The 26,051-nt window shown below is 36.9% G+C and overlaps 2 protein-coding genes and 1 pseudogene across 4 annotated transcripts; 2 read left to right on the top strand and 1 right to left on the bottom strand.

The window, feature by feature from the left end:
* Positions 1 to 1,148: 1,148 nt before the first annotated feature.
* LOC127653680 (solute carrier family 26 member 6-like) lies at positions 1,149 to 6,750 on the bottom strand. Of its 2 annotated transcripts, none has more exons than XM_052140457.1 (19): positions 6,476 to 6,750; positions 6,208 to 6,347; positions 6,005 to 6,115; positions 5,628 to 5,803; positions 5,219 to 5,383; positions 4,974 to 5,126; positions 4,516 to 4,598; positions 4,176 to 4,323; positions 3,968 to 4,081; positions 3,799 to 3,876; positions 3,575 to 3,670; positions 3,320 to 3,426; positions 3,106 to 3,175; positions 2,803 to 2,895; positions 2,577 to 2,687; positions 1,980 to 2,387; positions 1,815 to 1,869; positions 1,486 to 1,631; positions 1,149 to 1,293 (listed from the first exon to the last, which is right to left on the bottom strand). In XM_052140457.1, the coding sequence occupies exons 1-19, from the start codon at positions 6,607 to 6,609 to the stop codon at positions 1,270 to 1,272; spliced, it is 2,412 nt and encodes an 803-aa protein (XP_051996417.1). In that variant the 5' UTR covers positions 6,610 to 6,750; the 3' UTR covers positions 1,149 to 1,269. The 2 variants fall into 2 exon arrangements, with proteins under 2 accessions (XP_051996417.1, XP_051996418.1); XM_052140458.1 differs by having other exon boundaries at positions 5,667 to 5,803.
* A 4,378-nt stretch (positions 6,751 to 11,128) lies between these two features.
* On the top strand, positions 11,129 to 14,130 carry LOC127653687 (kelch repeat and BTB domain-containing protein 12-like; annotated as a pseudogene).
* Positions 14,131 to 21,244: 7,114 nt separating this feature from the next.
* On the top strand, positions 21,245 to 25,794 carry c13h1orf159 (chromosome 13 C1orf159 homolog). Of its 2 annotated transcripts, XM_052140483.1 has the most exons (9): positions 21,245 to 21,303; positions 21,804 to 21,879; positions 22,678 to 22,762; positions 23,024 to 23,107; positions 23,616 to 23,651; positions 23,855 to 23,989; positions 24,145 to 24,170; positions 24,295 to 24,325; positions 24,745 to 25,794. In XM_052140483.1, the coding sequence occupies exons 2-9, from the start codon at positions 21,817 to 21,819 to the stop codon at positions 24,846 to 24,848; spliced, it is 564 nt and encodes a 187-aa protein (XP_051996443.1). In that variant the 5' UTR covers positions 21,245 to 21,303; positions 21,804 to 21,816; the 3' UTR covers positions 24,849 to 25,794. The 2 variants fall into 2 exon arrangements, with proteins under 2 accessions (XP_051996443.1, XP_051996442.1); XM_052140482.1 differs by lacking the exons at positions 21,245 to 21,303; positions 21,804 to 21,879 and having other exon boundaries at positions 22,180 to 22,762.
* Positions 25,795 to 26,051: the final 257 nt, after the last annotated feature.

Here is a 26,051-nt window from a genome sequence, read left to right as displayed (position 1 = left end):
GGCAAGTGAGGCAATTACAATGTGTATATGTGTCCAATCTGTAAACATTAAAATATGAACTTTTTCATAAGTATAGCCACAAGACATAAACAATATGCATGTAAACATGATTTTAGTGTCATACAATTGATTAATAAAAAATTTTGTGTAAAGGTATAGCCGATTTTACAACTTCGTTGCCTTGACGATGTAATGTCAACAAACCTTTAAAACCTTAAATTACTGTAAAAAGTACAATTTACAGAGCTCAAATAATACATTAGTTTTAACAGATGAATTGATGTAAATTCTTTTATAAAATTAAAAGCTTCACAATTATGCCTTTTCAAACCTTCCAAAAAAGGGCCACATTCACTTCCATGTGCCTCACTGTAACCTTATTTTTGGCTTTTTTTTTAAAGAAAAGGTGAGACGATTGTTATTTTTGCGGTAATCAGCATTATGCCACAAATGCTGTCGATTGAGTTTAACTTGTATTGAACCCAGAATATTCCTTTTTAGCATTCGATAGTTGTAGTCGTTTCAATGAACTACAGGTTTGTTTACTAGCTTTAGTAAAATAAAAACACCAAGAGGTCCAACCTATGTGACATCTAGTAAGCGTCCATCCCTGCCAGATGTTTCTTGCACTTATTCCCTCTTAGATACTCCTGAAGATAAGCATGTTAAACTTGCACAATCTCGTACGATTTGTTTGGATTTTAGTCATTTGTATTGTAATGTTTTATTTAGTAAATACAATGTTTGCCTTTTATGAATTGCATCCAAAGAAGACTAACTGAAGTTAATTGTATTTATTTATTGTTTACATGTTGTAGTTTTGTCACACTGTTGCTGTGACCTTAAAATGCACAGAATCACTTTCTTCAATAAAATATTAAATAAAGACAAGCCATGACTAAGTAAGTTTCTTTAAAAACACAACTTTTATACTCTCAAAAAATTAATTAGCCTCCAATTTGACGATTTGTTATCACAAAACTGTCATAAATCACAGTAATTACATTTCAATTAAAAATAGGTATTTACCTTAGAAATGAGTATTCATTAACATATAAAATATTCCCTTACTAGTAACCTAAAACCAGAAACTGAAACACAAACATGCATAATACGTTTAAAAGACTACATTTAATAAACAAGTAACAGTTGTACCTTATTACTCACAACTCCTGACCAAAATGCTATTAGATAACTTAATGCTGAGGTCTAGTTTTTGTTTATACAGTGTGAATGAGACGAGGAGCATGCAGAACTAATCAGAAATCCTTATAGTCGGGTACCACTCACATTCTGAAATGAGAAGTTTAAAACATGCTGTAAAAACATAATGCTGTAAATGATAGAAATCATATTCCATTATGAATTGACCAAAGTGTGTACGTTGTCTTAACAGGCATGCATGCTAATTGTTATTAAAATAAATAATGTGTGTTCAAATTTGTGTGCATGTTGGTGAACGTACACATATAATTTAGAACCTACCAGAGCATTCTCATAGCTGTGTATAGTCCCAGCTACTTGATGCTTCAGACAGTACATAACTGCATCATGCACAGTAGCAAAGACATGACCCTCAGTGATGTCATCAGAGAAGAACCCGCCACGCTCAAGCTGTTCCACCACCAGTGCTTGAAAACAAAGCATAGCCCACATAATTTAACCATATCAGCTTTGTTTTGGATTGAATAAAATGTTTAGAGAGGAATGTTGGTCTGAAGTCCAATGTAAAAGTAATAAATCTGATGAACCATAATACAACTAACATCACTGACAGACTTTGTAGAAGCTCTGAAAGTGAGAGATGCACCTACCTTGACAGCCTGCTAAGTAAATATCCACATCAATCTCTCCAAAATCATGGAATATCTAGAATAAAGGATTGAGATGAGAGCTGTACAGTTTGATCTGTTTCAATACAAAATCACTTTTTGCAAAAAGTGGCTTAGTATTTTCTTACATACTTTTGGATCACTTACATTCCGTAGTGTCTTGATGGCCACTGTATCAATAAAATTTGCAGTGGAGAAATCTAAGATAATAGAATGGATGTCCCAGGTCCACTTCCCCAGAGATCCCAGAGAAACCCTCTCCAGGTCCCTGCTTAAAGTGTCCTCACTGCTGGAGTCTATCGTGGTGGTGTCCCCATCGAGTATATCTGACATTGACCCCAGGGTGCTGGTTTCAGGGTCAGTGCCCTTAAGGTATTCCCAGGTATGATTGCCATCAGAAGGCATTACAAACACTGTACTGTTTTCTCGCTCTCTCCAGCCAGGCTCTCCCTCTCTTTGTGTGTCTTCATCTCTTTCCCTCAACTGTCCTGCCTCTTCTTCCACTGAAAATATGGCATTTTTAGATCGTTGAGAGGCTGCTCTAAGAACTTTTTTCTGTAACAGAAGTGAATCAAAGCTTGACTGTGCGGAGTTGAACAACTGTTCACTAGAAATTCAAGCCACAACCATAAGTAGGCAGTATTGTACACATACAATGGCGGTAGTAAAAAACAAAGAAACTATGAAAGCCATTTATAATATCATCATCCAGTAACATGAAAACAATTAGCAGAGGTCATCTACTTGTCTTTTAGCATCTCTTCGTGCTCTTTGCTCAGCTCTCCTCTCTCTGCGTCTTTGCTTGGCCTCCTGTCTGCGCTTGTAGGTGAGCATTTTTCCGATGTCTAGGCCACTCTTTTTGTACACAGCAATTGAATGTGTATTAGCAAACACAATGAATAGAAGTAGGTGTATCTTCTTAGATATTCTAAAGTACTGAAATGTACATATTTCAAACAAAGTATTTTACCTTTTTCTTAAGTGCCTCAAGATAAAGTTCAGCATTAGCAAAGTACATGGTGGCAGAGGAGCGAAATATGGTGATGCCTGATACCTCCCTCACCTAATGAATGCACAGTAAATTGGAAATACAAATACTCGCATAAGTGTAATGGAGGCCATATGGAATACATTTTACTTGATATTTCTGGACAGGACATTATTTATATAAATTTTAGCTGCCATAATAAACAAATGGCCCACAGTTCAACAATCCAGTAAACATTTTTATTTGTACAATAATATGATAATAGATACCACTCATATACCACACCTCCTTGTGTGTCTCCATGTCTAGATAAAGCTCAGTGCCAGGGAGATGTCCCAGTAGTGAGTATCTGGGCCTTAAACAGAAAGCAGATGTTGTACGATACAGTCAAACAAGGTACAGTAAGCAATGGAACAACATTGAGAATGGAGAACCCCTAAAAAGAGTGCTCCCAAAGAAATATGCCTGCAATATTAGAAGCAGAAGGAAATATTCTAACCGTTGAGTTCTGAAGATAACAGTGAGTAGAGCGAACCCCATGGAGGCACCCAGACCCATATCCAAGTTAAAGAGTATGGTAGACACATACGTCACCAACCATATCAGCTACAGACAACAAAAACATAGGACTTTGATTAATTGCTATGCACATTAACAAAGCAGAAATTATGGAAAGCAATCTGCAGGATACATTTTTTTAAATAAAATGACTGTAGAAGAAGAATACAGCATTTTGGGGGGAAACTTTACTTACCAGATCAATCTTGCTACTACGCCACAGTGTAACCGTGTCATAGTACTGCTTGAACATTCCCTTCAGATTCACAAAGACAATGGCGGAAAGAACTGCCTAGACACACAAAAAGAATGGAATCTAGTTAAGACTTTATTCAAAGCTCATATTAAAATAATGTATGCTGATATAACACAAATAGATGGAGTCTGACTCAGTCCTCAAAGAGAACCGTTTACACATACCTTTGGCAACTCTTGAAAAAGTGAACCTAATTTCAGCACAGTCACCAGTACTATCACCACGGACACCACACCTGCGATCTAAACAAAATGCAAAAAAAAAAAACAATACTAGCCTAGGTAAATGCTTAAGTGCATGCATGGGTCAGCCACGCAGGTGAATTTGTCTTGCCTGTGTCTTGCCTCCAGTGCTTTCCTGTATAAGACTTCGTGACATAGAGGAACAAACTGAAAAACACTGGAAAAATCCTCCGACTGTATTACTGAGACCCAAAGCCACCAGTTCCTACAATACATTGAGAGAGAGAGAAAGAGAGAGTTCAGTTACAGTGTAGTTATTTGATTGTCTTTATCCCTATGTGCTATGGTAATTTACTCACCTGGTTGCTCTCTACTTTGTAACCATGTTTGAGACCAAAGGTTTTGCCCAAAGAGATGGAAATTGCATAGCCAACAATGGCCATAGCAAAGGCATCCACCACCACATCAGAAAAGACACTGGCAATTGGAACTCTAGGAGGCTCAAGTCTTAGCAAGCACATCAGAACAAACATAGAGGCAAATTAAAGACAATTGACCCAAAAACAAAACAAATAACAGTAATGCAACTAATATTTTACAGTAAATATTATAGTCATAAACTTATTTCCACAAGATATTATTGTGAAGTATAATTTACAAAAAATTGTTATTAAAATATTTTAAGATGTAAAAACTTACCCACTTGGGATCTCCCCAACAACCGAAATCGAATACCTTGCACTCAACTGAGTGTAGAATGATACAACTGTTGCCACTACAATCTAGCATAAATATACACATAAACTTTCATAAATTTCATGAGCTAAGGGTAAACTTAGGTTAATGATTCCTGTGTAGTAAATAAGAAGCCAGACTAGGTAATACTATTAGTAATTGCTAAGAGATGTGATGCAAACAGTATGATGCAGAGAACGGAAATGCTGACTACACAGAATAATAACACAAAGAGGGCATCAAGGACAGCCACTACCAAGGGATTCGACAGAGACCCTGCTTAACAAGGCTTACAGTACACAAGGCTTAACTATAAAATAAAACAGCTACAAGTACATACAATGACATGGAATCAAACTATGAACAAGAGATGCCAGCAAACATGAGTGAAAGATCAAAAAATTTGTTGGAACGCTACGTACAGTGCAAAGTTCTACTGGAATGGGCACCAGCAGTTTTTGTCTGAATGTGTTGTTAATTTCTTTGGCAGTGATGAGAACCACAATGGACACAACACTGACCAGCAGTGATGGGAGATGAGTCTCTGGTAGCAACCAAAACAAGTCTGCCAGAGTCTGCACAGAGAAATGGCGGAGTAGTGCTTATTAATGCTTAATCATGAATGCATTGAGTCATCCACATCCAATGCTTGTTTGATTTTACTCACATAAACAATAGACAGAGGTCCATTGAAGCGCTTGGGCGAGACTCCAAAGATGTACTTTAACTGCGCTACTACAGCATGAGCTGACGCTGCTGTTGTATAACCTCTGACCAATGGCTCTGAAAGATAGGTACCGACAAACCCAAACTGCACCAATCCTAATACAACCTGAGTGAGAATACAAAATGTATCATTTCAAATGGAAAGACAATAAGTAAACCTACATTAGTAAAGTTATTTTTGTTTATGTAATTAGATATAATGCGTATGTGTTTAAATGCAGCTCTCTGTTTGCAAAGAGTATTAAGTGATATATATTTATAGACAGTTTACATTTACGTGGTGAGTTTATATATACTTTATGTACAGTATGCATAAGTATATGTTTTCATGTGTGCGTGTATTTAGGAACCTGAATTAGACCTCCCAGTACAGTGGCGGCAGCAGCAACCTGTATTCTGTAGAAGTCTCTAGATATGATATCCACCTCCTCAGTCACATTAGTGCCATTGCAAATAAGGAAATTTGCATCAGGGGCCAGTCTCTCTGTTACACTTCCAATCATAATACTAAGGATGGTAAACGTGCCTATGCATACACACACACAAACACTATTAAAGTCAGAGCATTATGAGGTTCAAATAAATAATAAAATATGAAACATAGCAAGCAGAACTGATACAAAATTTATTTTTAAAGATAGAAAACAATCCATTCAGACCCAGTGAAATTAGCTAATATTTTGTTGTTCAATTTCCGATGTGAAAAGAAGGCACATTTTGCTCTCACCTACGGAGATGTGTCTGGATGTTCCAAAAATAAAGTAAATTAATGGTGGATAGAGGGATGTGTAAAGTCCAAACACTGGAGGCAAAGAGGCCAGCAATGCATAGGCCATTCCTAAAACACACGAACAGGTCCCTTAAACACCCCTAATCAAAGGATTATATTTACAGTCCTTGACAAACAATAGCCCAGACATGTCCTCTTACCTTGTGGAAGATGCATGATGCCCACGCTGATGCCAGAGATAAGATCTGGCATGCCATAATCCCAGATGGAATAACGAGGTAACCAGGATAGAATAGGCAAAAAACCAATGATGCTATGCTTCAGTCTGGGTACAGAACAGCTGACATACAGACATAAAAGAAGCAGAGATTGTTCCTTGGTGTCAATTGAAAGCACTTCTGGAAGTAAATCTATAAACATTCAGGCCTTATGCCATTCCCACAAACACAATGCATGACTGAAGTTTACCTGAGTGACTTTTTCAGCCGATGGGAAAAGGGAGTGTTGGTCTGGGAAAAGTCCATTCTCTGAGACAGCTCTTTCAGTCTTTGTTCATCTATAACCTCTCTCTGTACACGATACCCTGCATGCTCTGAGTCCATTTTCTCTATTTTGTGAGCGAGTATGCTGTACTTGTTATAAATGGTCTGTGTCAAGTGGTGACTTAAAAATAATAAACCACTCTTTTCACAAAACACAAAGTTACACTGTCCTTTCAGTATCGAAAAAACAAGGCGTTCTGCATGGTAGTGATCACTGATATACCTTCAATCTAACCCTGAGTGGGATATTTAAAAGGGGAGATGATGGGGTTGGTCTGTAGTAACAAGAGGTTGTGCTTTCTACCAATGATTAACTTAAGGACAGATGATAATGTATAATAACCTTGATGAATACGTACTATTGTACAATACTAAAATTAGCACCAAAAAGATTTAAACAAATAAAAAAAATACAAATGTCTTTCCAATGTGGATGTTTTCACAGTGAAAACTGACACACTGAATATCAAACTGCGAATTCTATCTCACTCTATTGTATTATCATAGTACTATGCTGACTCAGCCTTTCCTCCTGTGTTCATTAGTATCCGCTCATTATTGCAGTCTGGGGTAAACTGCAATGGAAACTTTCCCTGTTCCAGTAGAAAATTCCATTGTGATATGCAATATATCATGTTAGATTTGATGACTACACTAAAGAAAACAGGAAAAGACGTTTTGAAGTCACTCATCCTCTAATCTTTACAACTCAAGACATACGCATCTGTGTACACTAGGTCCTTAAAAGGTCTAGAAATAAATGGGTAAGGAGTACGTGCATGAGGGCTGAAGGTTGAATGCTTCTCTTCTGTGGTTAATATATTAATTAATAATTGAGTTCACTAATGTTTAAGCATCTGATATCTGCTGATTATATCCTCTTTTTACCCCATTCACAATTATAAGTAAATGTAAACATAAATATGTGTACGTGTTCTTCTATGCATATTTTCTTAACTAGAGTGTCTACTGAATTTAGTTACAACCCCCTATACAACCTTCAATAAACCCCACATTGTTTAATTAAAGCCTAGTTATTGATTCTTCATGTTTAAAATCTGCTTTGCATCTTGTCATGTTGAATATGCTGCGTGCACGTCATGTCGTAATGTAATTAAGGTACAATATGACAATTTCACTGTTCGTGTCCTAGGACCTGGCAACACTCATAATGTGTGGCTTTGTTGTTGATTACAATGACATTTTTAATCACATTAATGTTAATTCATTAATTCACCTCTATATGTTCTTGCGTAATGTTTATGAGCAAAGCAATCCAGGCAACACTGACTATAATAAAATTTAATTTCAAACAGAAATATATGTAAACTACCTTTAACCCTTAGCTTTGAGGTAAAAAAAAAAAATGACCCCTTTTGAACTGAGCTTCTTTAAAAAACATGGTTTCCTTCATCTCAGTGGCATGAGGTTTGGTGACTTTTCCTACATTTGCTATCTATACACACACACACACACACACACACACACACACAAATGTGGGTGGATTCTGGTGAAGTGGAGGTGTGAAAGAAAAATGCACACTTGTTGTGTTCAGGGTCAAATTTGACCCAACATAGAAAATGAATGGGTAAGATGATAAAAAGGAGCATTTTGTTTTTAATTTGTCAAATAAAATCAACAAATCAGCCACAATGCAGAACACACAAAACACACACACGTTGGTGCGGCCATCCTTATGAGGACTCTCCATAGACATAATGATTTTTATACTGTACAAAAAAAATTTGCAACTTGGGGTACAGTGTCTTGCCCAAGGACACTTCAGCATGTGGAGTCATGTGGGCCGGGGTTCGAACCACCAACCCTGTGATTAGTGGCCAACCCGCTCTACCAACTGAGCCACAGCCACCCGACAACTGTTGTTGTCATTGATCAAACCTACCACCGTCATATCATCAGCATACTTAATGATGGCACAGGAGCTATGTGTTGCCACACAGTCATGTGTGTAAAGGCAATACAGGAGTGGCCTGAGAACACAGCCCTGCGGGGCTCCAGTGTTGAGGGTCAGTGATAAGGAGATGTTGCTGCCCATTCTAACCACCTGGCGTCTGCTTGACAGGAAGTCCAGGATCCAGCTGCACAAAGAGCTGTTTAAGCCCAGAGCCTCACATCTACATTGGAGGGCACTATGGTGTTCAATGCTAAGCTGTAGTCTACAAACAGCATTCTCACATATGTGTTCCTTTTTTCAGGTAGGAGAAAGAGCAGTGTGTAGTGTAAGTGCAATAGCATCATCAGTGGAGTGGTTGTTGCCCTAAGCAAACTGCAGTGAGTCCAGTGAGGGAGGCAGCACAGAGCAGATTTAATCTCTGATTAGCCTCTCAAAGCATTTGCTGATGATGGGGGTCAGAGCAACAGGACGCCAGTCATTTAAGTAAATTATTTTGAGTTGCTTTGGTACAGGCACAATGGTGGATTTTTTAAAGCATGTGGGGACCACAGACAAGAAGAGGGAAAGGTTGAAAATGTCAGTAAAAACACCAATCTGCCCCTAACGCATGACACCTTTATCATATTTTTTCCCTGACTGAAATTGAGAAATGTAGATCTTTACTGAAGTGAATATAACATAACATGATCTTATTTTATATGAAAATTAATGTGTAGTTTAATAACTAAATTTGTGATGTTAGTGTAATTACATTTGTTAAAAAAATTCCATGATTACGGTACAAAATTACACAGCTATTGTTATTGCTTGACCCCAAAGACCACGAGAATGCACCCGTAACAAACAGTGCACAAGGGTTAACTGTTGAGGCCACTGCCATTTTGGTTCTTTTTACATAACTAGTTAGATACTAACCCTAACCCTGATATTTTTTTCTCCCCTAGTTGGAATGCCCAATTCTCAATGCGCTCTATGTCCTCGTGGTGGTGTAGTGACTCACCTCAGTCCGGGTGGCGGAGGATGAATCTCAGTTGCCTCCGCATCTGACACCATCAATATGCGTATCTTATCACGTGGCTTGTTGAGCGTGTTACCACGGAGACATGTGTGTGGAAGCCCACGTTATTCTCTGCAGCATCCACACACAACTAACCACGTGCCCCACCGAGATTGAGAACCACAGATTATAACGACCACGAGGATGTTACCCCATGTGACTCTACCCTCCCTGCAAATTTGGTTGGTTAGGAGACCTGGCTGGAGTCACTCAGCATGCCCTGGATTCAAACTCATGACTCCAGGGGTGTTTGTTAGCGTCGATACTTGCTAAGCTACCCAGGGCCCTCATCAGAACAGGGTTTAAGATTTTTTAGGAAAGTATCCCAGGTTTTTAGCTTCATCCAATGCAAATGAATGGACACCAATTTCTTACAGTTAAAAAAACACACTTAATCCACACGACTCCAGCCAGTGAAGTAATGTCTTCTTAAGTGAATCGATACGTTTGTGTGAAAAACGAATCGCTAATTAAAACTTTATTAACTTTAAAATATTGCATCCTGTAAACACTCAGTGCCTCACATCGCTGTTACGTGACATCATCAAGTTGGGCGTCTAGTGTGGACCGACACACTTGCTGTCGCTGGAATTTTATCGTGTGTAGTTAGGACACGGTGTGAAGCTAAAAACCATGGACACATTTCTAAAAATCTAAAATCCTGTTCTGGTGAAGAAAGAAGGTCATATACATCTTGGATGGCCTGGATGAGATGGATGAGTAAATTATCAGCAAATTTTCATTTTTGGGTGAACTATTCCTTTAAGGAAAAAAAGCTTTCAAACAGATTGTGTGGTCACTTTCAAATCAATCAAATCAAATCAAATCACTTTATTGTCACACTACCATGTACACAAGTGCAACAGTAGGTGAAATTCTTTAAGAGCATGATGGGGTGAAATGTGACCTCTACACTCCAATGTACTTAGGGCCTTTCCCCAGAATCACAAACAGTGTAGGAAAGTTACTGTGACCTTCTGCACAGGCTGCAATATCAAGAAATGTTAATTTTTTTAAGGTACAAGAATATTTGTTTAATATTTTTGTTGTCTCCCCCACTTCAGCTGTTTGACAAATCATGGCCTATAATTAGCTCTGTTGCTTAGCAGGAATGGTCATAGAAGGTTGAGTACACAGGGCTCTCCCAGTGTCTCTCCCAGTGTTTACTGTCAGAAGCAAGGCAGCCAGTGTGTTTGTGTCAAATGTGGGTAATGAACACATTGTTGCCTGAAGGCAGAAACCACAGGAAGCCAGAGATCTGGTAGGATTCATTAATGCTTGTGCTAATACTTGATAAATTACAATGCATTACATTACATGAACACATTGTTGCCTGAAGGCAGAATGCCTTCAATACAGTATTGAAGGCATTACAATACTGTAATGTAATGCATTAGACTTTGCATGTTTCTGGAACTGTTGCCAATGCTATATGACAGATACGACTATAAATGTCATTTAATTTAAATGTCAAAACATTGACTCATTTAAGAAGGAAACAGTTTATACATTTCCATCAAAATGATAAAATTAAATAAGAATAGAACTTTGAATTAGTGCTTCTGTGGATTTTTAAACACTGGGTCTAACATGTTGCTGCAAGTTTCTGTGCCATCTCAATTTTCTGCATTAGCTTACAAAATATCTTTTATCTCTTCAGATGAATTTTCACTTTTTAATGGTCTTCAGGATGTGTTTAAGATAGGGCAGAGATATAAAGAGACAAAGTACAAAAATGGATCTTAGAGCCAAGCATGGTTTGATGCTGTTGGAGCAGCTAAATCGAATGTGGGACGCAGCGCAGTTCATAGATGTGGTTCTGAGGGAGTCAGCTTCCCATGTCATCACACAGTGCTTTCTGCATTCAGCCCCTACTTTCGTGTAATGTTCACCTGCAGCCTGCATGAGTGTACCAACTGTCAGGTAATGTTAAGAGATATGCAAGCCCAAAACCTGGCCCTTTTGCTGAAGTACATGTACAGCTCCAATCTTCCACTCACTGCAGCCAATGTGCAGGGGATCTCTGTTGCTGCTGTTCTGCTACAGGTAGATGATGTGTTCAGCCATTGTCAGATCTACATGATCGACAACATGGATACCTCCAACTACCTAGGCATCTATTACTAAACCCGGGACCTTGGGGCAGAGGATTTGGCTGACCAGGCTCAGTGCTACCTGCGGCAGCACTTCACTGATGTTTGCCTCAGTGGAAGAGATGGTGCTGCATTGGGTGTAGTACTGCCCAGGTGGTGTAGGGTATGAGGAAGAAAACTGTGTCAGTCCCCTTCCAGAGCTCTTAAACATTTACATTTATGCATTTGGCAGACGCTTTTATCCAAAGCGACTTACAGAGCACTTATTACAGGGACAATCCCCCCAGAACAACCTGGAGTTAAGTGCCTTGCTCAAGGACACAATGGTGGTGGCTGTGGGGTTCAAACCAATGACCTTCTGATTAACAGCCCTGTGCTTTAGCCACTACGCCATCACCACTCCAAGAAGGTAGATCTTCCACTGGTGGATGTGCATTATTTGAAGAGACAATGAAACGGAACACACCTCTGCTAGTTGATGCTGAATGTCTAGAGATGATGGAAGAATCAGTGGAAGCAGCAAGAATGGTTTCAGATGCTCCATTCCTCAGATTGAAGCTGCGCTATGGCATGGAGATAACAGATCTATTGCTCTGCATTAGTAATGATGGAGGAGCGATATGTTCACGTTACAGAAGCTACTCTGAGCGCAGCTTCTGTTATGCACCCAACACTGGTGAATATATCTATGCCACTTTGCCTATGCCCCTTGCATATCATTGTGTCGTTAGGATGAAGGGCCGCCTATATGTGCTCGGAGGATGGACCCCTCAGGTACAAATATTTTTTTCAATGTAATGTTTTTTTTTAAACACTAAAAAACTTGTGTGCTATACTGTCAGCACATGCTCTTATTTCTTCAAATAAATGTAAATAAAACCAAGTGAGGACCACAGTAACTAGTAAAGTAAAGTTTATTGCCATCTCCATTTTGCCTTTCCCTTAACTGCACCTGTTCTGCCATGTCTCATGAACAACAATCATACCACACAGATGATTAGCCTGACTGTATGGGTAATTGCCTGCTTGAGTCTGACCCAAAAACCAACAAATGGAGTGGACTTGGTCAAATGAAATATTCAAAATATCATTGCAGTACAGCTGCACTCAATGGGGAAATCAATGTACTGGGTAAGAATGTCAACAGAATGAATACAATACACAGGGTTGGGGAGTAACGAAATACATGTAACGGGAATACGTATTTAAAAATACAAAATATAAGTAACTGTATTCCACTACAGTTACAATTTAAATCATTTAGAATACAGTTACATTCTAAAAGTATTTTGATTACTGAAGAGATTACTTTGCATTTTATTGTCATTTGTTTCATTTAATATTTAGTCCTTTCAGATGGAAAACATTTATACATATAAATGATGCGATTCAAAGTGCATCTGAACAGCAGTGAAACACTTTCTTATGATGTGTTAAATTCATACGAGCAGACAGAGAAGTAAGTTTGAAGTAAGTTTGGAGCAGAAGAAATAGAAATAAACCTTGTGTAAATTGTCAGCTTTACACTAAGCTAAAATTTTATTTCTAGCCATTTTATATGCACGTTACCAGGCACGATCATGTTTTTATCAAGAAAATTCACGTTGGATCATAATTTTTTTTTATAGTAAGACCTTTGATATTAGGGCAAAAATCATATTCTAGATAATAATTTTAGTATTGTTTACCTATAATAATATTTTTTTTAATAAATCCTTAAAACAAGATTAATTTGATTGATCTTGTTTTAGAAACAACACTGCATAAGATATTTAGGTTTTTCAGATAATGTATTTTTAACATGTGCATTTTGTCTTACTGCAGAATTTTTATAGTCAAAATAAGTGAAAAAAATCTACCAGTGCTGAAGAAGTAATCCAAAGTATTTAAAATATGTTACTGACCTTGAGTAATCTAACGGAATACGTTACAAATTAAATTTCACAGCATGTATCCAGTAATCTGTAGTGGAAAACTTTTCAAATGTAACCCTCCCAACCCTGACAATACAGTATGCTAATATGTTTGAGCCCAAATAATTTCTATCTAAAACTGTTTAATGTAGTGGAGATCTACAACCCTGATGGGGAATTCTGGAGGGATGGCCTTCTTTTACCATGGCCTCTCCAATCATTTCGCAGCAATGCATCAAATGCTGGTGTGGTTGATGGAAAACTTTGTGGATACTACAAAGGAACAGGTAAATATTTAAATATTGTAATATAAGCCCACCCATTTAACCTCTTGCCTCACAAACATGTAGCTGAATTAATGCATCCCTCTTAAATTACACCTCTGTAACATTGTAACGTTAACATACAAAAGTAAACTTCACTTTCTCCCAAAAGATTGTCTTAACATCACAAAAGACATCCTGCAGTTGAACCCTTGGAAAATGTATATCGACTGTGTTGGCAAAGTAGGCTCTAATGCACAACAGTTACGACGTGTGCTTGGTGGCATATCTGAACCCTTGTAGACTCTTGCCACCTCCTGCTGATTTGGTAGATGAATGACAACAACATCTGATTAAGAATTTCATAAAAGTTGGATTTAGGCTATTATGTCATCTGCAAGGTGGTAGTGTAGGATGAAAGAGTAGATTTAGCAACAATAGGACTTTCAGTTATAGCTCCAATTATTTTGAATTATAATGTAGCAAGTGCTTTAATGATTTTTAGTAATGTTTTAAGTTCCTTGATTTTATTTATTAATTTTACAAAAAGTTGAAAAATACAATGTGTCAAAAGGATGTGAGATATTATATACAGATTTAAAATACAGAAGAAAAAATTTATTGGATTGAGTTGAACAATATTTGCAACTTTTAAGCAGTCTATGCAATTTATGAAACAGATGTTAATCTGTTCAATTTAACAATTGCTACATTTTTGTTATGTTTCAACTGTAAACAAACTTTCAAAATATATTTTAAAATATTAAAATAATTATTTGATGTATTGATGTTATATTAAGGTTGTCTAAAATATTCGGAAGAACTTTACAAACATTCAAGATAGTTCTTAGTTTTGTCACATACAGATTTGCAATATTATTTGTGAAAACTGTTTGGATGTGGCATGGTCCAACTAAAATAGAACAGAATACTTTTAGTTGCAGTAAGATATACCATACTGTCTCAGGGTTTTTATAATATCCACACGTGTCAATTAATATCTTTCAAAAAGAATCCACAAAGTCCAGATATCTACAGCAGGCAAAGTAAATACAGAACAAAGTTCACCAGTCACATGCAATTTCTAGGTTTCACTTACAATGCTAATCCAATGTGAAGGAAACTGAACATAGAATATACTTTATGACATTTCTTGGATATCTGAGTATTTAACATGCATTGAAGTATGTTGCATCTCATTCTGAGTCATTATTAAAGTCAAAGAGCTGCCTTCTCCTGCTATGATATTGCCTTTGGGTTTATGCACCACTTCTTCCCACTCACTCATCTTGTATTCCACAATCATTTGGGAGCGGTTTGTGTCCTGGGACCACATACTGAAGGGGTTTAGAGGTTCTTCAGCTACACTCCAACTGACTGGTGCTACAGAGGCTCACTGCTGTGGTCTTAAGTCATCTGCAACCGATTTGTTGGTCATTTTCCAGTTTTCACAAAGAGAAGAGGTACTGTCTATGCCAAGCTGTGACAGAATCTCTCCCAGCATGCCATGTTCCTTGCTCTACTCTGCTTTCAGATGCTCCAGAAGCATGTTTGAGCCCAAATCTTTTACAGCCATACTGATCTAATTTAATAGAAAATAAATGTGCCTTTATTCAATTGATAAACACTTAAAGGAATATTCCAGGTTTAATAGAAGTTAAGCTCAATCAGCAGCATTTATGACATAATATTGATTTATAGCCACAAAAATTTGTTTTGACTTCTCCCTCCTTTAAAAAACATATAAAAAATCTAGGTTACAGTGAAGCACTTACAATGGAAGTAAGTAAACATTATAATACTCACCTTTTAAAATATAGAGCTACAAGATGTAAACAATATGCATATAATGTCCTTTTGTGCCTAAATCTATGCATGTATACTCACTTTTCTGTGTATTTTACAACTTTGCTGCCATGACAATGTAATACCATAAACCCTGAAACCCTAAACTTACTGAAAAATTATTAAACAACTCTACATCTCAAATACACTGTCTGGCCAAAAAAAAAAAACTTTGCATACTCTAATATTTCTGGACAGCCTTTAGCTTTGATTACAGCGCGCATTCGTCGTGGCATGGTTTTGACAACCTTATGCAATGTCACAACATTTATTTCCATCCAGAGTTGCATTAATTTTAGGCCAAGATCTTGTATTGACAACAGTAGAGTCGATCCACTCCGTAATGTCTACTCCAGCACACCCCAAAGACTATCAATGGGGTTAAGGTCAGGACTCTGTGGTGGCCAATTCATGTGTGAAAATGATTCCTCATACTTCTTGAACCACACTTTCACAATTTGAGCCTGATGAATCTTGCCATTGTCATCCTGGAATATACCCAATTAGACCCAAACCTGTAAGTTCTTGTCACATTGTGCATGTGGAAACGTTTACTATTAAACATAGTCATGAGTTGTACTGTTGATTTTTTTTTAAGCGACTTCACCACGAGTTTCAGTGATCTGCGATCACAATCATTCAAGATTTTTTTTCTGACCACATTTCTTCCACAAATCTGATGCTTCACCACTATCTTTCCAGGTTTTAATAATGCGTTGGACAGTTCTTATCACCATTCCAGTGATTTCAACAATCTCCTTAGTTGTTTTCTTTGCTTGATGCAGGCCAATAATTTGCTCCTGCAGTACCACAGTACTGTTAACACAGTAACACCTTTTCCACGACCACAGAATACGTCTTCCAACATGGTTGTTTAAGGAATGAGAAGATACACACTGCATCAGTTAGGGTTAAAATTGCCAGCTGAAACTGCAATAATGAACCAATCATAGGCTCTTAAGTATCTGCTTATATAATCTAAATGGCTAATTTTAATTTTGGCAGTGTAATACACAAGTTTTCACTGAAGAATTAATGTAAGTGCTTTTATGAAATTATAAGCTTTCGTCAAAAATGGGACCTTATTCACTTCCAATAACTGCCTCACTGTAACCTCGATTTTTGCTTCTTCTTTTTTTTAAGAAAAGGGGGAACAAGTTGAAATTACTATTGTGCTAATCAACATTTTGCCACAAATGCTGTCAATTGAGCTTAACTTGTATTGAACAGAATTATCCTTTAAACCAGGTCATATTGAAATAGAGTTTAATGCTTTCATATATCTTGCTTCTTCTTTGGTTTTTCAAAATAATACCAATATAGAGTGTATATTTAGTCATTTTAGATGTAATATATTTACAAAAATGGTCTAGTAGTCAAGACATGCAGATGAACAGTCTGCCATTACCTTTTTTTTCTCTGTCATCCATCCCTATTTGTGTTTGGCTCTGCAGAGTCTCAAACTGGCATGTTATGCCCTCTCTAATTTTGTTTACATTTTACATTTATGCATTTGGCAGATGCTTTTATCCAAAGCAACTTACAGTGCACTTATTACAGGGACAATCCCCCCAGAGCAACCTGGAGTTAAGTGTCTTGCTCAAGGACACAATGGTGGTGGCTGTGGGGATCAAACCAGCGATCTTCTGATTACCAGTTTACCAGTTATGTGGTTTAGACCACTACACCACCACCACTCCTGTTTAAATAACCATCAGCTGTAATGGAAAAGATGTTTGCTAATGTTAAAATACAAACGACTTATAAAACTTTTTAATTTTATTTTTAACTTACTATATTTAAAATGTTTTGAAATGTGCTTTTTAAACTACTTTAATAAAATAGTTTAATGACAGTGGAATTTATGGGACTTGCAAGAGCTAACTGAACTACATTTATGCATTTGGCAGACGCTTTTATCCAAAGCAACTTACAGTGCACTTATTACAAGGACAATCCCCCCGGAGCAACCTGGAGTTAAGTGCCTTGCTTAAGGGCACAATGGTGGTGGCTGTGGGGATCGAATTAAACTGTGACTCTGTTAAAATCATTCTACAGAGTGTTACCCATGTATGTGTGCCTTTTGTACAGTACTTACATTTTTTAGAGCCTCCTGCAATTGTAGAATTCCATGGGTGAGAATGATCCTGAAAGAGGACAATTGCATGGCAATATATCAGGATAGAATGAAAAATGTGATAGATATTTGTATGGATAACATCGTTTTTCATTGATCAATTGATCAGGTTAGATGTACTGATTACCTTTCATATTTTTATTTGGCTTTCCTCTTCTCCTCTTCAAATCTGTCCAACATGCCTATGGCTTTGCCACCAAAGAAGTTTGGAATTTTCCCATCACCACCAAACAAAAAGATTATGACAATAAGGAAGCACACAGATAATAGTGCATTGATACATAATTGATAGATTTTCAGCTGCTGACCAAAGAAATAGGTGTTCAAATCAAGAAACGTCCAGCATATTAGATAAGAGGAAATGTGGTGCCACAGCCACACATATCATGAATAGATTAGGCCTGTACAAATTATTGACCTCCTGTGAGGTTTGCAGAGAGCCTCTGCTCTGGTCATTCATCTCCTGAGAAAGGCTTTGAGAATTGTCAGGGCAGAGTTGAGACCTCAACAGACAGGGGCGTAGCACCAAATTTTGGGCCCTGGGTACAAACCATCTTGCTGGGCCCCCGTACCAAATATGTATGTATAGAAAACTGACTTCTAAGGGGCCCCCCCTGCCTCCGGCCCTGGGTACTCGGTACCCTTTACCCCCCCAGTCCGACGCCCCTGTCAACAGAAACTGGGAGTCAGTCAGGCTTGAGTAGTCACTGTTTCCAGAACCTTGCTTGTTTTAACCCTTCTGTAACAGACAAGCCTTCTGAATATGCTGCTTTTTGCCAATTGGTGAACCATACATAAATAAGGACTAAATTGCATTGTTTGCTTTAAGGGCACATATTGATGAAAACGATTCCAAAGTTAACCCTGTTGACAAATGCCCTAATAAACAATTATACCCAGAAGATGCAGGGGCATTAAAATCTATCCACAAAAACACACAACAAAGCAAAGCTTTGACAAAAAGTTCATAAACTTTAATGTCTGGCCATTAGTACAAAATAGCGAGTTGTGTTTCTTCATGTTAATTCTTTATAGTTGTATTTATCATTCCGTGCGAACGTCAAGTGAGCGCCAATGTCTGGACATAACTAGGCTACTCATGACAATCTAATGCAGAGATATAAAACTGGACTCGTTTTACAGGTCTACACTTACAGTGTTCATTTCAAAGACCTTGGTCTTACCTGTAACGTTGATATATTCTATAATGTTGAAAGAAACTATTCGTATTGGTTTATTTAGCCGCCGCAGATCCTCCTGACCGTTACGGTTATGAATCCAAATGAACATGTATTTATAATAAAGTAATACAAAAATTAATATAAAAGGTTTAGGAGTAGATCGAGATTTACGATTATACTGTAAATCACTCCCCAAATGTACTCATCATACTTCAAGGCATCCAGCAAGGTCTTGATGCTGTTGTAATCCTCTTTGAGGTTCACCGAATGAGCCAGGGGAAGAGACAGGTACTTGTTACCATTATGGAGCAGCACGGCTTTGAGGCTCCTGGATGAGCTGTCAATGAAGAGGTGCAACTCATTCTGGTTACAGTTTGGTTACAGGTGATTCCGATTGCCTCAAACAGACTGGTCACATTGTGGTAGAAGCAGAGCCCATTTTGACGGGTAAAGAAGCTGGAAAAAGTTTGGTGACGCTTCCTCTGATCTGCGACTTACACACTGTCATCCACAAAGTTCCACTGCTTGAGCCTAGATGTCAAAACAGCTCGGCATTGTACTTGGTGAGACCAAAATCTCTAATCTAGTTGTTGAGGTCTTTTTGGTTGGGGTAGTGTGGGTTTCTCTCTTCAGCTCCACCTCTGAAATTGTCATTTGGATCTACAACGACCTTCCTCGCATTCTGACTTGCTCCTCTCTTCTAAAGTTGGCTGCTCTCTCTCCGGAGGAGTGGGTACGGGGAGCTCATGGCAGTGTGGCACCGGGGCGATGGATGAAGGAAGGTCTGGATACATGATAGCAGGTGCATTCTTGCCAGTCCGACGTTAGGAAGGGTCCACCATGCAGAAGTAGCAGTTGCTTGAGTGGTCAGTGGGTTCCCTCAAAATTGTTGGTATAGCGAACTTCATGGCTCTCTTTTCCCCTCTGTACCTTCCTACAAAAATACATTTATTTCACCTATGACTAATGTCTAAGACATTTTGCAACATTTTTCATATATTATATATTTTTTCAATAACATTAAAAACTTTTAAAATTAAAAACTTTTGCATTTTTTAAAATTAACCAATTTTATAATATATATATAATCTTATCTTCAGCGTTATTTTTTTTAAAATTTTTTTTTTTTTTTTTTGCAGTGCTCGCAGGTGAAATGAGGTTCCCAGGGTTTGTCTTGAACCCGACAGGCATGCCTAAATATGCCTTGTAGGCCTCACACATCTTAGCAGGTGCTTCCACAAAGTACTTTTTCTTGATAAATTGGCCGCAGACATAGCAAAATGATGCTTGCAGCCTCTTGATGCCATCTCAGAAAAATGCAAATATGTGTCCACTTAGGCAGCTGGAACCATACAGGTGGGCTCACGGCCCCTCTATTTATACTAATATTTATATTACTGGAAAGTTCTAGAAGTTGCTCCAAGTTTACTCAGCACTGAATCTATCTGGAATGTTCTGGAAAATAGGTCATTTTCAAAATATCACTGTCGGTCACAAAAGCAAAAATTGTGGGGAATTATAGTCATTTTCTATATTTTTGAGGCAAAAGCAATTAGGAAATACTTACTATTCAGAGAGAGAGAGAGAGAAAAAACATTGTTGCACTGTGAAATCAGAGGAAACTGACAATAAATAACACTTAATTATTTTAAATGGCTATTATTTTACATGAGCTAATATATTTCGTGAACTGATGCCTAATGAAGTTTGCTAAGCTACGTTATGTGTATGTGCATTTGTCTGTAGCGTCTAGGACTTTGAGAAGTTTCATTCCATTTTTATTCCTCCCTGTATGATCATATGGTATTGGTCACTCGGGTTCATGAGCTAACTGTCTCCTAGCAACTAAAAATACGAAGGCACTTGTTGTCTTCATAATAAAAGTCACTGAGCTTTGAAAATGTAAAGTCTTGTAAACTCGGTTCTGATATTGTGATCCATCTTCGCAAGATTCTATTGAATCTTATATACATCATAATATTAGTTTTATTATTATTATTATTATTAATAATAATAATAATAATAATAATACAAAAAAACATGTTTTTGAACAGAAAACTGTCTGTTAAAATGCCTCACTGAGACACGAAACATTTAATCTTACGTTGGCTGGCTACGAACGTGCGTTCGCGTCTGTTTTATGTATATTTTTGTTACTAAATGATATTCGTATGACAATACCACTTGACTTGACTTGAGTATGGATTTGACATGGAAATGCTTCTAGTAATGTCAAAGCTGTCGTTATAACTGGCAACAAAAAGACCTGTATTTTGGCAATGAACGTTTATTAACCAGGAAGCAAACTCCTGTTGTCAACAGATTTCTGACACATTGAAACGTCTCGCTGGTAAGGCAAGTGTTTATTATCATCAAATCTGGATTCTATTGTCGTTAAACCGAGAAAACGTGACAGTCTTCATTCACTCTTGTTTATTGCGTCTTTTGAATGATAGCGTCTAAAACAGACTGCAAGCTAATTAGCCAGCTGCTCAGATTGAAAGTCACTAGACTTATAAAGAACCTGTTTGGTGGGTTAACATATTTGCCAAATGTCATTGTACTTGGTGATAAAATGTCATTCTTCATATTTACTAATAAACACCCACCTAGCAAAACAATGAATTTGAACCACGAGTCCAGAGTCAGACAAAAAAACTACAGTGAAGAAGGCCATTTCTTACAAATTCAATGCACAATGATATTAAGAGTTTAGTTGAAGAAAAACTAGCTCAACTGTTGATGTGCCCGTCCTACGTTTTTTCTTCTCCTAAAGTGACATTTTAGATTGAACATAACATTGTTTAGAACATGGATTTCAGCTCTATATTGACTCAATCTAACCCACAGGAGTAATTTCATCATGAGTAGAGCCTACTACATCGTCAGTGCTGCTCTTTTTGTGTTAGAAATTCCAGAAACCAAGGTATCTCTTGTCTTTTCCCTTCAGGTGTCTTTGGAATAATCACACAACTCTCAGTGTGAGTCTTAAATGGATAGTTCAACCAAAAATGAAAATTCTCTTATCATTCACTCACCCTCATGCCATCCCAGATGTGTATTACTTTCTTTCTTCAGCAGAACACAAACAAATATTGTTTTAAGTATCTCAGCTCTGTAGGTCAATACAGTGCAAGTGAAAGGTGATCAGACCTTTTCTAGTTCCAAAAATCACATAAAGGAAACATAGAAGTAACCCATATGACTCCAGTGGTTAAATCCATATCTTCAGAAGGGATATTATAGGTGTGAGTGAGAAACAGAACAATGTTTAAATCCTTTTTCTCCACTTTAACTTTCACTTTCTGGTGTGAAAGTGAAACTAAACAGGCACAACGTGTGACTTTTAGATGTAAAAGTGAAAGTGGAGATTTAGAGTAAAAATAATTACTTGCATTTTGAACTGTTTCTCACTCACATCTATTATATCGCTTCTGAAGATATGGATTTAACCACTGGACTCATATGGGTTATGGCTATGTTTCCTTTATGTGATTTTTGGAGTTGCAAATGTCTGATGACCTTTCACTTGCATTGTATGGACCTACGTTTGCATTCTGCTGAAGAAAGTCATACACATCTGGAATGTCATGAGGGTGAGTAAATTATGAGAGAATTTTTATTTTTGGTTGAACATCCCTTTAACAAAGCAGCTTGTTTGGTTGTATTTATTAAGACCAGTTCCATGTTTTATGTGTATATTTTGGATTTGTATGTGTTTCAGGCTCTGCTAGAAAACTCCAATGACTGTTGTGAAAGAATAAAGAGAATGAATGAAACCTGTGCAAATATTACACTCTGTGATCCTGGTATGTTTGTCATTTAACAGAAGAAATAAACTTTGAATTTAGGGTAAATACTAAATATTTCAAAATAAATAACCTGGTTGAATAATTCTCAGAGATGCAAATTAATGCTTGAGTGTTTTTAATATACAAACTGAGCAAATTGATTGTCCATTTTATATGCTTATTTGGTGCAAAGCTTGATCTCAAACATTTAGATGTAATTTATATAAAAACATAAATCTTTGTGCATTATATATTTTGTAATTCTGAATCCATCACCAGGGCTTCGACATGTTCAAGAGAACAGTACAAATTTTTGTGTGTACTGTGACTCACTGGAGCAGTGGAATTCAACATTCAACAATAGTAAGTGTTGTGCTATAGACATTATTGTGTAGTTACATAGTTTATAAGATTGCTTGACAGTTGAATAAATTCCATGTGCACTTGTGTCATGATTTTAGATTTTACTTAATTTAAATGTTAAAGCTAAAATCTAGGAAAACAGATTTTAAAAACTCATTCACCGTAGCACCATCTTTGATTCGTAATGGGAACGACAACGACGCTGTGAGGGAAAGACGTTCAGTCTCTTCAATGGTCTGTACTGTTGTTTATGTTTTTGGATCATTCCACCAACAAAACATTGAAAAAAATATATTTTCAAGAGCACTGTTGACAAACTCCAGACAATATGAGTTGTGGAAAATCAGATGTGATCTGGGAGCTTTAAACAGCTTTATACCGTTCCTTCCATTGAAAAGATGGTAATCCCTCACAGCCTCCTTGTCATTCCAATTAAAAATCAAAGATGGCACAATTGTGAATAAGGTCTATTTTTTGCTTTTCATTGTATTTTCTGCTCACCCTCTAGCTAGGTCCAGTCACACTCCAGTACCTGCATTCATTGGTAAGTTAACTGATTGTAATGTGAAATCAGTTGAAATCACTGTTGAAATGTTCCTCAAGTGAGAGAAGACGAACCTATAATGAAACCCACTTCCATAGGGTGAATGGGGGCAGCCCGCAAACAAAACGGCTTTAAAAAGAATTTTTATTTCTATACTGGCACTCAGTAGTTTCATCCTTTGTGCATTGTGTGTGTAATGGCAGGTGGTTCAGGTGTAGCAGCCTCTGTCCTTCTTGGAACTCTTCTGATAAGCCTGGGCATCATCCTTACTGTGGCGTCTTTCTTTTACCTGAAGCGCTCAAACCGCCTTCCTGGTTTCTTCTACAGGCGCAACAAGGGTAAAATGTATAAAAGTTTCTTATGTTTTGTTACTGACAAGCTCTTTAAGTTTAAGGTTAACCGTCTTTACCCAATTATGTTTAATATTGTTAATTTAATCATTTAATTTTTTCTTTTGGATATGTAAGCAGTTTGTAATTTTTCTCTTTGTCAGCTTTTATGTTCCAGCCAAGTGAGACGGTAAGATCTTTATAATCCATTAATGTTCTTTGAATGTTATGTGAATAATTGCAGCATTGGCCTTCAAATATTATCAAAGCAGAAGATACCAAAAGTACTAATGAGGAAATATTTCTCTTCTAAGGCTGTCATGATTCCTGAAGCCACATCTTCAGGTATGAGGAATTAGAACTACTTCAGTTCATTTCAAATGTTTGTACAGCACTTTTCACAATGCAGATCAGCTTTACAAAGTGTAGTGACTCACATTTTCCAGCGAGCAAGTGTATGGCAACAGCAGTGAGGGAAAAACTCCCTTAGTACATAATCTGATAATTATTATCTAAAGTTTTGTGATATTTTATGCTTTGATCAAAGTAGTCCAAAATGTGGTTTATTCTAGTACCAGCTGGACTATATTTCATCTATTTGGAATATTTGATTATTATAAACTAGTAAGAGCAGTGAGCTCTGATTAGTATATATGATAAATGATGCACTTTAATGCCTCTCAGGTTTCTGAATATTTTGAGCTTTGGAAAGTGCATTTAAAGCTAGCCATTGTTTTTCTTAATGATTTTTGTTATGTTTGCAGTTCGTAAACAAAGGTATGTCAGGAGAGAGAGGCCTTCAGCAACATCAGCCTCCCGCAATGCTACTGTGGCAACTGGTGCAGTAACAAAGGTATACAATGTGTGACCAGCCTCAAAGGGCCAGTTATGGGCCCCCCTCTCAAAACATGGGACAGTGTGTCCGCCAGCACTGTTTTCTAAAAATTAATTGAGCAGTAACATTTTCCGTTAGTTATGTACACGAGCGAGTGAAATGTTCAAACTGACGTAAGATTTTTCTTTTGGAATTTTTTTTCGATTCATATTTATTTCTATTTATATTTTTTTCACACATGGTGTTTTTGACACCTGGAGAGTTTTTGTAGTGTAAATCTATTATTTTTGTCAAGTAATTTGTTTTCTCAATGGATTTTGTAATGTTTATATTCATTTTCAGTATTTTCACGTGATTATTGTACTTTTGAATCTTTTGACATTGTACCTAGGATCCAAAACATGACTTCCTTGATGATATTTGCACACAGTGAGCCATTAGCATTTTGTACTTGTGGATAAAGCAGTTTAAGTGTCCAGTTCCTGTACAAAAAAACTTGATTATTTCTATCGATTATGTACCTTGTTCACATATTCCATTAGCACTTTATTAATTCCACATGAATATTACAAAAAATAATATAATAACAATATAAAATACAAATATGGACATAGTACAACTATGTTATACTAACAAGTATGAAAGACCCTCCTGTTAACAGTGGCTAGTTCTTCATAGAGCTCTTCTATATTCATAGTGTGTTATAGCATGCACCAAAGTTGTTCCCAAGTATATAATTATGATTTAAAATGGGCCTCAGGCCTTAAAGTTACAAACTATGATGTCAATGCACAAATCTAAGCAAAATTGTAACGAAAATGTGTTGCCAAATAAAGAAATACCATTTTTAATTTGAGGAACCTTGTCCTTGACCACTTTAATCATTTTGTCTTTCCATTTTATCAGACAAAAGTGCCATTAACTGAATGTAATAATGGATGAAGAAGACCTGGTTACCAAATTAGAATGTAATATTTGGGAAGAGTATATATATATATATATATATATATATATATATATATATATATATATATATATATATATAAAAAAAACTTGGATCTAGAGGCAAATATATCTTTTTATTACAGTTTTTGATGTCATAAATGGAGTGATTCACTACTATTTCTATGAAATGGCTGGATTATTCAATTACCGTTTTTATTTTATTATTATTTTACTTTTTTTGAAAAAGGTGGCCTTTAAATTGTCATATTATCTCATGTGATTGTGATTTTC

The sequence above is a fragment of the Xyrauchen texanus genome, chromosome 13, assembly GCF_025860055.1.
Source record: "Xyrauchen texanus isolate HMW12.3.18 chromosome 13, RBS_HiC_50CHRs, whole genome shotgun sequence".
Taxonomy (NCBI): domain Eukaryota; kingdom Metazoa; phylum Chordata; class Actinopteri; order Cypriniformes; family Catostomidae; genus Xyrauchen; species Xyrauchen texanus.
This window is presented reverse-complemented; position numbering and strand designations above follow the sequence as displayed.

What these genes read in the sequence shown, in the direction of transcription:
- LOC127653680 (XM_052140457.1), bottom strand. Translation starts at nt 6,609, where the DNA reads ATGGACTCAGAGCATGCAGGGTATCGTGTACAGAGAGAGGTTATAGAT. An exon ending in CATCATGCATCTTCCACAAG is followed by an intron (nt 6,116 to 6,207) that starts GTAAGAGGACAT and finishes CGTGTGTTTTAG; the next exon opens with GAATGGCCTATGCATTGCTG. An exon ending in CCATCAAGACACTACGGAAT is followed by an intron (nt 1,870 to 1,979) that starts GTAAGTGATCCA and finishes CCTTTATTCTAG; the next exon opens with ATATTCCATGATTTTGGAGA.
- c13h1orf159 (XM_052140482.1), top strand. Translation starts at nt 22,561, where the DNA reads ATGAGAGAATTTTTATTTTTGGTTGAACATCCCTTTAACAAAGCAGCT. An exon ending in GAATTCAACATTCAACAATA is followed by an intron (nt 23,108 to 23,615) that starts GTAAGTGTTGTG and finishes CTCACCCTCTAG; the next exon opens with CTAGGTCCAGTCACACTCCA. An exon ending in TCCTGAAGCCACATCTTCAG is followed by an intron (nt 24,326 to 24,744) that starts GTATGAGGAATT and finishes TTATGTTTGCAG; the next exon opens with TTCGTAAACAAAGGTATGTC.